The following is a 10,628-nucleotide window of genomic DNA, read 5'->3' as shown; positions in this document are numbered from 1 at the left end:
CGGGCGGCGGCGCGGCCTCCAGCACCTCCCACGTCTCGTCCTCGGGGCTGCAGGGCCCCCCGCGATCGGACTCGGCGCTGCCCGAGGTCCGGGCATCAGTGGCCCGCGCGCGATCGCCGCCACCCGCCTCCAAACCTGGCGATCCGGCGCCAGGCTTCTCCCCCACCTTCTCGCCCGGGCTGCTCAGGTGCCCGCCGCCGTCCCCGCCACTGCGCTTCTCCCACGTGTCCTCGTCCACCCGTGCCTCGGGGGGATCCCCGCCCTGGCCATCGGTTCGCACACACACCAGCGGCGCATCGGGCGACACCAATCCACGGGCCTGGGCCCAGTCGTTGTCCGTGGGGACCCCAGGGGTGACGAGGATGAGGGCGTCGTAGTGGCTCGGGTGAGAGGTGGGGGCGGGGGTCGCCCCCATGGGGTCCAGAGGGATGGCCCACAGCACCACATTGGGGCGCTCGGGGGCCGGGAAGGCGGTGGGCACCGTGGGCATTGTAGCAGGCACAGCTCCTGGGTCCCCAGGATCCAACCCGAGTAGTTCGTTCAGCACAAGTCCTACGTTGGAGGTGCCGGCCACTGCCAGGTCCAGCCGGGCGCTGCCCAGGCGCTCCAGGCCGGCTCGCACCCATGACAATGCCGCCTCCAGGCCACCAGTCTCAAAGGCCTCACGCACCGCCTCCAGCTCCGCAGCGCCCAGCACCTCGAAACCATCCTGGGCCGGTGGCAGGAACCTGCAGAGGGCGGCAAGGGATGGGGGGGTCAATGACAGAAAGGGACCAAGTGTGGGAGAGGATCAAGGCTGTAGGAGATGGAGAGAAGCTAAGGAATCTCGAGGGAGGAGCAGGAAAGGCAGGGGCCAGGCTATGGGAGGAGCTTAAGGGAACGAGGGAGCCAGGATGCCCATGCCCGGGAGGGATGGGCTGAAGTTCAGATATCCAACAGAGCCAAAGATGGGAAGCCTGGTGAGGCTGCTGTGAGTTACAGTCCTTGGGGAGCAGGGTTGTTCCACGAGTCTGCTAGGCAGGATAGACAGAGGAGGGGTGGACCACACTGCAGACTAAATGAATGCCAAGCACTATTGGACAAGAACCTTGTTGAGGTCCCCAGGGTCAGTCCTTCCGAGGGCGGCGTTAGAAGCCCTCTGTTGGCAGAAGTCTGCTTTTACCAAGGACGTGTGGCTAAAGAGAACAGGAAAAACAGAACATTAGACCTGTAACTCTCTCTCTTTGAGCCTCATTTGGAGGCCTATAAAATGGAACAGACAGCCAGGAACAGGAAGCCAGTGGCTTCCGCCTGTAATCCTAGCTACTCTAGAGGATGAGAGTTGAGGATTGTGGTTTGAAGCCAGCCCAGGTAGTAAAGTCTGTGAGATTTTTTTGGTGGGTTGTGGGGCTTGAACTCTGGTCCCTCAGCCCTTCAGCTCAAGGCTAGCACTCTACCACTTGAGCCACAGCGCCACTTCCAGCTTTTTCTGTGTATGTGGGGCTGAGGAATGGAACCCAGGGCCTCATGCATGGGAGGCAAGCACTCTACCACTGAGCCACCTTCCCAGCCCCTGTGAGATTCTTATCTTCAATAAACTACCCCCCCCAAAAAACAAAGCTCAAGGACAGCACCCAGGTCCTGAATTCAAGCCCCATGACCAGCACAAAAAACAAGTGGCTCATACCTGGAATCCTAGCCAATCAGGAGGCTGCGATCTGAAGATCAGGGTTCAAAGCCAGCCCAAGGAAGAAAGTCCCTGTGTCTTTTATCTCTAATTAGTTATCAAAAAGCTAGAAGTAGGATCCCTCCTTATTCCTCTCTCTAGATAAGAGAATTTGTTCCCCATGGCTTTTCTCTTTCAAATAAAAAAAAGAGGAGCTGGGCTCTGGTGGCACATACCTGTAATCCTAGCTACTCAGGAGGCTGAGATCTGAGGATCCCAATTCAAAGCCAGCCCAGGCAGAAAAGTCTGTGAGACTCTTATCTTCAATAAATCACTCAGAAAACTGGAAGTAGCCCAGTGGCTCAAGTGGTAGAGCACTAGCCTTGAACTGAAGAACTGAGGGACAGCGCCTAGGCCCAGAGTTCAAGCCCCATGACTGACAAAAAAAAAGGGGGGGGTGCTGGGAATGTGGCTTTGTGGTAGAGTGTTTGCCTAGCATTCATGAAGCCCCTGGGTTTGATTCCTCAGTACCACATAAACAGAAAAAGCTGGAAGTAGCACCATGGCTAATGTGGTAAAGTGACAGCCTTGAACAAAAGCAGTTCAGTGCCTAGGCCCTGAGTTCAAGACTTTGGACTGGCAGGGGAAAAAAAATGGAGCCAGATACCAGTTGCTCCTGCCTGTAATCCTAGCTACTCAGAAGACTGAGATTTGAGGATCTCAGTTCAAAGACAGCCTTAACAGCAAAGTTTCTGTGAGACTCTTATCTCCAATTAACCACTTAAAAATGGGAAGTAGGAAATGGTACTGTGGCTCAAATGGTAGAGTACTAGCCTTGAGCTGAAGAGCTGAGGGACAGCATCCAGGCCCAGAATTCAAGCCCCAAGACCACAAAAAACAAACAAACAAACTGGAAGTGGTGCTGTGGCTTAAGTGTTAGAATACTAGCCTTGAGCACAGAGGGACTCAAGGACAGTGCCCAGGCCCTGAGTTCAAGCCCCACAACTGACAAAAAAAGAAAAAAAGAAAGAAAGAAAGGAAGGAAGGAAGGAAGGAAGGAAGGAAGGAAGGAAGGAAGGAAGGAAGAAAGAAAATAAAAGAAGTGGAGATGTGATTTAAGTGGGCTGGGTCCCAGACTTGAGCAGAAAAAGCTAAGGGATAGTGCCAACACCCTGAATTCAAGCCCCAGTACTGTCACTCACACACACACACACAGCTGACAATTGGGGTGGGGATAGGGGACAATTTAAGAGGTAGCCAGCAAATGGACAATGAAATATTAATGCTCGTCAAGGTTTAGGTTTTAGGAAATGAGGATGGCTGGAGAACCAGGATGTTGGTGGAGAGATCATCTGGGAAAATCTTTGTGGGATCCTAACTTCTGTGGAGAGGTAAAATATGGAATTCTTCAACATTTTGCCTGCAGGCTGTATTTTAGTGGTAAGTCCAGGCTTCTAGAATTCTTGCCAGGGGTGGGGGTGGGGAATAGGGGTTGTTTTCACCTCAGAAGGCTGGCAAGAACCCAGACATTCGAGACAAGTCCGGATCTCCAATTGATCTGTGGCTGGGGAGGGGCCTAAATGACAACAAAGGGTCAGACACCGCTGACTTAGGGTGGAGCCTCTCGGATCTCAAAAATCTGCAGAGCTGGGCGGGGTCTGGATGAAGAAGGAGAACCTCTGCAGGTAGCAAAGCCTACCTCCAAACTCACTCTACTCGGGTGGGGTCTAGACTTAAGCGAACAGGCCTCCCTCTCCCACCCAAACCTGATCCCGCCTCTCACCTCTGCAGCACCTCGGCCTGGCTCCGCAGCGCCGCCCGCAGGCGTTCTAGCTCCTCGCAGTGGTCGCCGCTGCCGTAGTCCACCGGCAACACGAAAAGGGAAGCCGCTCCTAACCCGGCGCTGTCCAGCAAGGCCTCTGTCTGATCCCGGGCCAGGACCTCATTCTGTGACTCGCTAGGACGCAGACTCCGCACAGCCAATAACGGGGTCCCTCGAGCCAGGGCAGCCCGCGCTGCCTCTCCCAGAGCTGGGGCTAAGGGCTCCCCGTTCCCTTCAGGTCCGGGTAGTACCAATACCAACACGTTGGCCTCGGCAGCCCAGGGCCCTGGCGCCGCGGGTGGGCAGCTCAGCTCGCCTAGGAAGAGGCCGGGGCCCGCAGTTCTCAGGTTTGGGACCCCAGATTCCGGCCGTGCTTCGGGGATCTCTACAGTCTCCACGTTCTTGCCGCACAACGCGGAGATCAGTGCAGACTTTCCCGAGCCTGGAGGCCCCAGGAATAAAGCAGTCACGTCGCCCTGCGGAGGAGGCATTGCTGGAAAGCAAAGGGTGGGGGAAAGACACCGATCAAGGCGAACCTTTTTTTAAATGTTTTCTTCCCCACCTCCCTCCCGAGCCGCACCACTCTGAACCCCACACTTCAGTCCCCGACTTCCACTCTCGGGTGTCACCCTTTGGGACCTGGAAATCTAACGCCCAGGGCTGTATTCCCTAGACACCCAAGCACCTGTCAACACCTTTTTTTTAAAAAAAAATCTCCCCCTAAGGACGCAAACATTTCCCATTCTGCTTCCAATAGTTAGAAATCCGGCAAGTCAATCTCTTATCTCCACCCCCCCACACCCCTCCACGCCATACCCGGGGGTGCCACCCCTCCCCCCGTTCCAAATCACCGACCGATGAAAGATCAGACACCCCAGGAAGCCAAGCGCAGTCAGAGGCAAACCGGTCAGCCGCAGAGCAGCCCCCCGCGCGCCGGCCCCGGGCACCCGGAGAACAGAGCCCAGAGAGAGGTTAGGGGGACGCCTTCTGGCGGCTCTAACCTGACGTCACTCCCTCCCTCCACCAGGGGGTGTGTCCGGGAGCGTGACCAAGAAAGGCCCGAGACGTCCCTCGGCTCCCCGCAGCGTCCGCGGCGCCCGCCGGGGACAATAAAGGGAGCCAAGGCGCCTGCGCAGTCAGCGCGGGTTGTCGCAGCACGCGCGGCCGGACGTCATCATCGCGCGCCCCGGCGCTGGGAAGGTTTCCCACGCACCTCCGTGGCTGGCGCGACCCCGCCATGGCCGGACGGCGACCGTCTGTGACTTGGGTTTCGGACAGACTTTTTAGGAGGAAAGGCTGACGACACCTTTTGGGGCCTCCGGACCATGTGATGGGACCCCCCACACCCCTACCTTCACCTCCTCGAACGCCTCCGACGGGCGCGGCGAAAGGCCGTCCTCGGCTGCACGGAGATATTCCCGGTGACCGGCCTTGGAATCGAGAGCCCGAGACGGTGTCCGGGAGCCGCAGGACCCCCGCGGGCTGGCAGTGGGCGTGGGCTCTGGGTGTCACAGCAAGGGCCACAGGATGTCACCCGGGAAGAGATGGGCTAAAGGGTGGGTACCCCTACACTTCCGGTCTCTTGAGCGGCTGGACGGATGAGGCTGGTGCCAAAGATCAAGGGTCAAGGCTAGGGGAGGGGCGTGGCTCAGGCAGTGTAAAGCTCTGGTCTGGCACGTTCGAGACCCTAGGTTCGATTCCCTGTAGCAGCTCCACCTCCTCCACCCCCCCCCAAAGGGAACCTACTCTCAACTAGTTTGGTGAAGGAGGACATAGGCCGGACAACCTAATTGGAGAGGGATGAGATTCTTTTTAGTTAGAACGTCATTAGGGTATGTATGGGATGGTGTGTCGTGAGGCTGTAAGTGGACCGTGTATGGCTGGTGACAGATGATCAGCTATACATGCTCCTTTTCTTAATCAGAGGGGTCCCAGTAGCCACGGAGGACCAACATCCCGAAGACACCACGGGGCCGCAGGATGCGTCCAAGGAGAAGAGTCCCTGCAGCCCTGGAGGCAACCTCTGTGAGTACTGCCATCTAGAGGAGGGTGGGTGCAGAAGCCGAGTTTAAGAGGGATCTCTCTTCTCCGTGTCCCCGCTACCCGACTTCCCTTGTTGGGAGGAGCTGGGATGGTCCAGCTACCTGCCAGGAACTACCTTCTCTTCACCCTTGTACTCAGATATGCTTGGCCTGCTCAGGCCACACACACAGAAAAAGACTCCCAATTCTACTGTAGACTTGCAGCTGAATTGTGCCTCAGTTTCCCTATCTGTCAAGAAAGTGGTCACTGCTTGCCTGGCAGGGCTGTCACAAGAGTACCAGTAGAAGAAAGCCTAAAGCAAAAGGGCTGGGGATGGGGGGGAAGCATGGTTCAACTGGTAAAGCACCTTTCTATTTATCATGATGCCCCAAGTTCAAATTCCAGTATTCCCAACACACACAAAGGCGGGTGGAACTTGATATTAGGAAGGTTTATATGGTAGCAGCCCCTTCAACAAAGGGTTGTTTGCTGGATGTGTTCATTCTCATATTAGTGAGTTTAACACTCCAGTTCTAATAATGGACTCTATGTCATTGGAACTGTACCAAAGACCAAAGGGTACCAGAAATGCACTTACCTTGAACAAGTTATTGTGCATTGCAACACTTAGCACAGGGGACAGGAGAGTGTCTGAGAGGTTAGAATGGGTTGATAGGCTTGGGGTTTGTGTGTGATTTTTAGGAAGTCTTTTAAAAACCCTTTTGCTCAGGATACCTCCCCTGCCTAGCAGTATCCAGGACTGGCTTAGTCTTATCTCAAAGGAGGGAAGAAACTGGCATGGTTCAAGCCTGTAATTGGTACAAAGCAGCCATCACTTATCTTAGACATGTCCTTGGTTTTCGTTCTGACCTGATTGTGGTGTGATCTGGTCTTGATTCATCAACGACTCATTCATCTTTTTTTTTTTTTTTTGTCAGTCATGGGGCTTGAACTCTGGGCCTGGGCCCTGTCCCTCAGTTCTTCAGCTCAAGGCTAGTGCTCTACCACTTGAGCCACTGCACCACTTCCAGTTTTCTGAGTGATTTATTGAAGATAAGAGTCTTGAGGAGTTTCCTTCCCTGGCTGGCTTTGAACTGCGATCCTCAGATCTCAGCCTCCTGAGTAGCTAGGATGACAGGCGTGAGCCCCTGGCCCGGCAATTCATCTTCATTCATTCAATGGCTTTGTCTGCCTTGGATGTGTTCTGTGAAATTGTTTGCATACATTGGAACACCAAGGCCTAGCTGTGAGTAGCAGGTCAGCTACTGGACGTTTTGAGATATTTTTTTCTGTCTCAGTAGCATTAATTGCAAAGATTGAATAGCATTGTTTTGAGCACTGATATAAATTTTATACTCCTTTAACACCCTGTAGTTACTATGATTATCCCATTTTCCAGATGAAGAAATTGTCCTTCCCTAGGAAAGTGGAGCTAGGGAATGCTATAATCACTGCATTTTTTGGTGGGCAGACTCTGGGTTCTAACCCCGGCTCTGCCTTTTCATTTCTGACTCAGTCTGCTCATCCATAAAGTGGGTCCACAAGCAGATATCCTGTACCACTGCCCAGCATTAGCCTAGAGCCGGGCCCAGAGAACATCAATGGTAACTTTTGGTGTGATTCTGGGGCTCAGGAGAGGCCCTGGAGGCTCCTGCTGGCCTCCCCCGACCTCTCCCCATCCCTCAGGCCGCCTAGGGGCCCCACAGTGCACCCACTGCCTCATCACCTTCGCCGATTCCAAGTTCCAGGAGCGTCACATGAAGCGGGAGCACCCGGCGGACTTCGTGGCCAAGAAGCTGCAGGGGGCCCTCTTCATCTGCTTCATCTGCGCCCGCTCCTTCCCCTCCTCCAAGGCCCTGATCGCCCACCAGCGTAGCCATGCTCCAGCTGCCAGGCCCTGCCTGCCCGGTGTGCCCACTGCTGCCCAGCCCACCTTCCCCTGTCCTGACTGTGGCAAGGTCTTTGGGCAGGCTGCTTCCCTGAGGCAACACCGCCAGGTACATGAGGCCCACACCCCTCCTGGTCCCTTTGCCTGTACTGAGTGTGGTCAAGACTTTGCCCAGGAAGCTGGGCTGCATGAACATTACATCCAGCATGCTCGGGGGGAGCTCTGAGTGCACCCCCAAGCCCTCTCCACACACACACACACACACACACAGACTTTCTGGGGGTCTGGGGAGGGATTCTTTCCATCCCCAGGTTGGCAATGGCTCTTGACAAGGTTCTCATCCAGCACTTTGTTCTTTGGTGGATACAGGGCCGTTAGGGAAGCAAAGAAATCAGATCTTTTGAAGAAAATGAGAAGGAAAAATGACTTCTTTCTCCCTCATTTCCAGCTAAATAACTAGCTGCAGATTATATAATCACCTTTAATTTTTCCCAGATGGATGCCATTGACTGTAGGAGCAAATTGCCCTGGATCTGTGCCTGCGTGGGTAGGAGGAGTGGAGGCAGGGAGCTGAGGCCCTGTTGCTCTGTAGTGCCAAGCTCCATCTTAGACCTGGAGCAACTCCAAGTTGTCGGGGATGGAGCATCAGGGACCTGAGCTGGACCCAGAGTCAGGAAGGGGTTTAGGTTCATCTCTCCCCTATTCCTGCTAGCATTCCCCCCTCCAAAAGAGGGATCAATGCCACTGGATAGCACTAGTCCCCCAGATAATTTATTTTCTATTTAAGCAATTCTGTGTAGCATTCTAGTTGTACTAGAATACGTCTTATATGCAAAGAAGAGGTGGCATGAATAAGCTAACAGTAGCTAAAAACAAAGCATCTCTATTAAAGTGTCTAAATTGGGAGCTCTAGCTTTTGAGTGGGAATTGCTAGAGCACATAAGGATGGAGGGGAGGGGGGGACGCGCTCAGGCCACACTGGCCTAGTCCTTTAGGAAAACTAATTTGGAATCAAACAGAAATACCTTCTGTTTCGTGATTTACTTGGCCAGCTCTGGGAGAATTCCCGTTGAGGCCCTATTTTAAGTTTTCTTGAGTGGCCCAATGTGAGGGCTTTACATGGTCAGCAGGAGCAGGGCAGCAGCTACAAGCTGGAGTTGAGCAGTGGCAGCTGCCTTCAGATGAGATGAATCTCACCCAGGCCCATTTTGTTTTCTGATATTACCTATTCTGTCCTTGGAGACTATGACTGGAGCCCCACATACAGTCTTCAAGGACTCCGGATTGAGGGATTAAAGTCTGAAAGTGAGGTGTGTGGTAGAGACTGATAGCTGTCTCTGAAATTTTAGAGGACTACATGTCCCAGATTCCCTTGCAGCTAGGTATAGTCACATGATGGAAAATTCCTGGGTAGAATGCTCAAGTATCCTGGGACAGGGACAGGCTTTTTCCTCATCCTTCCTAACTGGAATGTGAACATGGTACCCACCCATCTTGAACCACAAGAACAAAAGCAACCTGAGAGATGGCAGAGCAAAAAGGTAGTGGGAGCCTGGGTCTCTGGCCTGCTTCACAGAGCACTTGGAAGCTACTATATGAGAGAGCAAACTCTATCTCAAGCCACCATTATTTTGGGTCTACGTGATGTGCAGCAGAACTTGTAGCTTAAGGCAGGGGTCTATACTACAGCCAATCCTGCCAGCTGCTTAGTTTTGCAAATAAACTTTTATTGGAACACACTTAAGACTCATTATTTTATTGTTGATGTAGTTGTGTCCGAGACCCCTGTGGCCTACAGTAGCTCTTTACAATCAAAGTTTGTTAATCCCTCATAAACTAGGACAATTGCTGGCCTCACTGCCCCAGATGAGTCTAAAAGCAAGGATTCCCAACCTGCGGAATATCACCTTCAGCAGAGGGTGTGTGTGTGCGCGTGCGTGTGTGTGTACGTGTGTGTGCAGGATCTGGGGTAAAGGTACACAGACCTTCAGCAGAGGGCGTGTGTGTGTGTGTGTGTGTGTGTGTGTGTAGAATCTGGGGTAAGGGTACACAGACCTTCAGCAGAGGGCGTGTGTGTGCGCGCGTGCGCGCGTGCAGGATCTGGGGTAAGGTACACAGACCTTCAGCAGAGGGTGTGTGTGTGTATATGTGTGTGCAGGATCTGGGGGTAAGGGTACACAGACCTTCAGCAGAGGGTGTGTGTGTGTGTGTGTATGCGCGCGCAGGATCTGGGGTAAGGGTACACAGACTCCACCATACCTAGAAGCAAGGATTCCCAACCTGGGGAATATCACCTCCAGCAGAGGGTGTGTGTGCGCGCGCAGGATCTGGGGTAAGGGTACACAGACCCCACGATGCCTGTTCACCTAGTGTCTCAGCTGCAGCCTGCCACATGGCTGTCACGCTGGGGTTTTCTGCAAACATTTCCCAGACTCCCTTGAGCTGATGCCCTTAAGTTCCATACCTGAAGAATGTGGACAGAATGAAGAGAAGTCAGGCAAAGGACTTGCCCACTTGGGGTAGAGGGGAGGCAGGGCTGAGGAAATGGTGATTATAGTAGTTATGGAGGCTCTTCAGCAGTTCTTGGGGCTCCAGCTGGGTCCCCTAGATATTTAACCCCAGCCATGCAGCACCACGTGTCGATCCCTGCATCAGTCCCCTGTGATTTATTCTCCCAAGTTCCAACCACCCGGCAATTTCACTTCTCTTTCTGTACCTGACACTGATCCCTGAGTAGCCTCACTTCTTCAAGTTGGGGTTTCGGGCTCTCTGGCACCTCAGAGGTTCCTCTCCAGAATGCCCTGCTTGCTGCCCACAGACCACCCGTGCTCAACACGGTGGTACAAAACAGGGCCTTTGGGCAGTATGATGTTAATCTTGTCAGCTTGCAGGAACTGTAGGCATCTGGACTGGTACAGCACACCCTGCCCATCAGCGCAGCCTCTGCTTCCTGGCTGCCTCAGGGCAGGCAGCTCGGCTCTCCACCACACCCGTCTGCCATCTTCTGCCTCACCATAGTCCAGAACAATGGGAGTCTTTGACAGTTATGAGGCTCTGGTGTATTGGTTATGGAGACCCCATTTCAAAGAGGATCAGGTTCTGTGGTGAGAGATGTGAGGGAGTTGAGGGTACACAGCATCTGGCTATATAGTTCATGATGGCCTGGAACTCATGGTCTTTTTGCCTTAGCCTTTAAGTGCTGGGATTACAAGTGTGTACCGCCAAACCTGGTTGAGAAGTATGGCTTTTGA

General features: G+C 53.7%; 2 protein-coding genes across 3 annotated transcripts in view; one reads left to right on the top strand and one right to left on the bottom strand.

The window, feature by feature from the left end:
• The window catches only part of Irgq (immunity-related GTPase family, Q), a 5,121-nt gene extending 593 nt beyond the window's left edge, over positions 1-4,528 (bottom strand). Inside the window, exons 1-3 of the mRNA XM_013032606.1 lie at positions 4,469-4,528; positions 3,429-3,960; positions 26-728 (exon numbers count right to left, since the gene is read on the bottom strand). Of these exons, the coding sequence (XP_012888060.1) occupies positions 26-728; positions 3,429-3,958 (1,233 nt within the window). The 5' untranslated portion in view covers positions 3,959-3,960; positions 4,469-4,528. The remainder of the gene's footprint in view (positions 1-25; positions 729-3,428; positions 3,961-4,468) is intronic.
• A 155-nt stretch (positions 4,529-4,683) lies between these two features.
• On the top strand, positions 4,684-9,104 carry Znf576 (zinc finger protein 576). Of its 2 annotated transcripts, XM_013032561.1 has the most exons (3): positions 4,684-5,023; positions 5,392-5,492; positions 7,176-9,104. In XM_013032561.1, exons 1-3 carry the CDS (start codon positions 4,995-4,997, stop codon positions 7,601-7,603), a joined length of 558 nt encoding a protein of 185 aa, XP_012888015.1. In that variant the 5' UTR covers positions 4,684-4,994; the 3' UTR covers positions 7,604-9,104. The 2 variants fall into 2 exon arrangements, with proteins under 2 accessions (XP_012888015.1, XP_012888016.1); XM_013032562.1 differs by lacking the exon at positions 4,684-5,023 and having other exon boundaries at positions 5,410-5,492; positions 7,006-9,104.
• The last annotated feature ends 1,524 nt before the right edge of the window (positions 9,105-10,628 follow it).

Source organism: Dipodomys ordii, unplaced genomic scaffold, assembly GCF_000151885.1.
Source record: "Dipodomys ordii isolate 6190 unplaced genomic scaffold, Dord_2.0 Scaffold156, whole genome shotgun sequence".
NCBI lineage: Eukaryota > Metazoa > Chordata > Mammalia > Rodentia > Heteromyidae > Dipodomys > Dipodomys ordii.
The sequence above is the reverse complement of the archived record's forward strand: the minus strand, read 5'-3'. Positions and strand labels throughout refer to the sequence as shown.

Excerpts from the sequence above, each read along its gene's own strand:
- Znf576 (XM_013032561.1), top strand. The coding sequence starts at position 4,995 with ATGTCACCCGGGAAGAGATGGGCTAAAGG. Across the intron at positions 5,024-5,391 it reads GGGAAGAGATGGGCTAAAGG|AGGGGTCCCAGTAGCCACGG; the intron begins GTGGGTACCCCT and ends TTTCTTAATCAG. Across the intron at positions 5,493-7,175 it reads CAGCCCTGGAGGCAACCTCT|GCCGCCTAGGGGCCCCACAG; the intron begins GTGAGTACTGCC and ends CCCATCCCTCAG.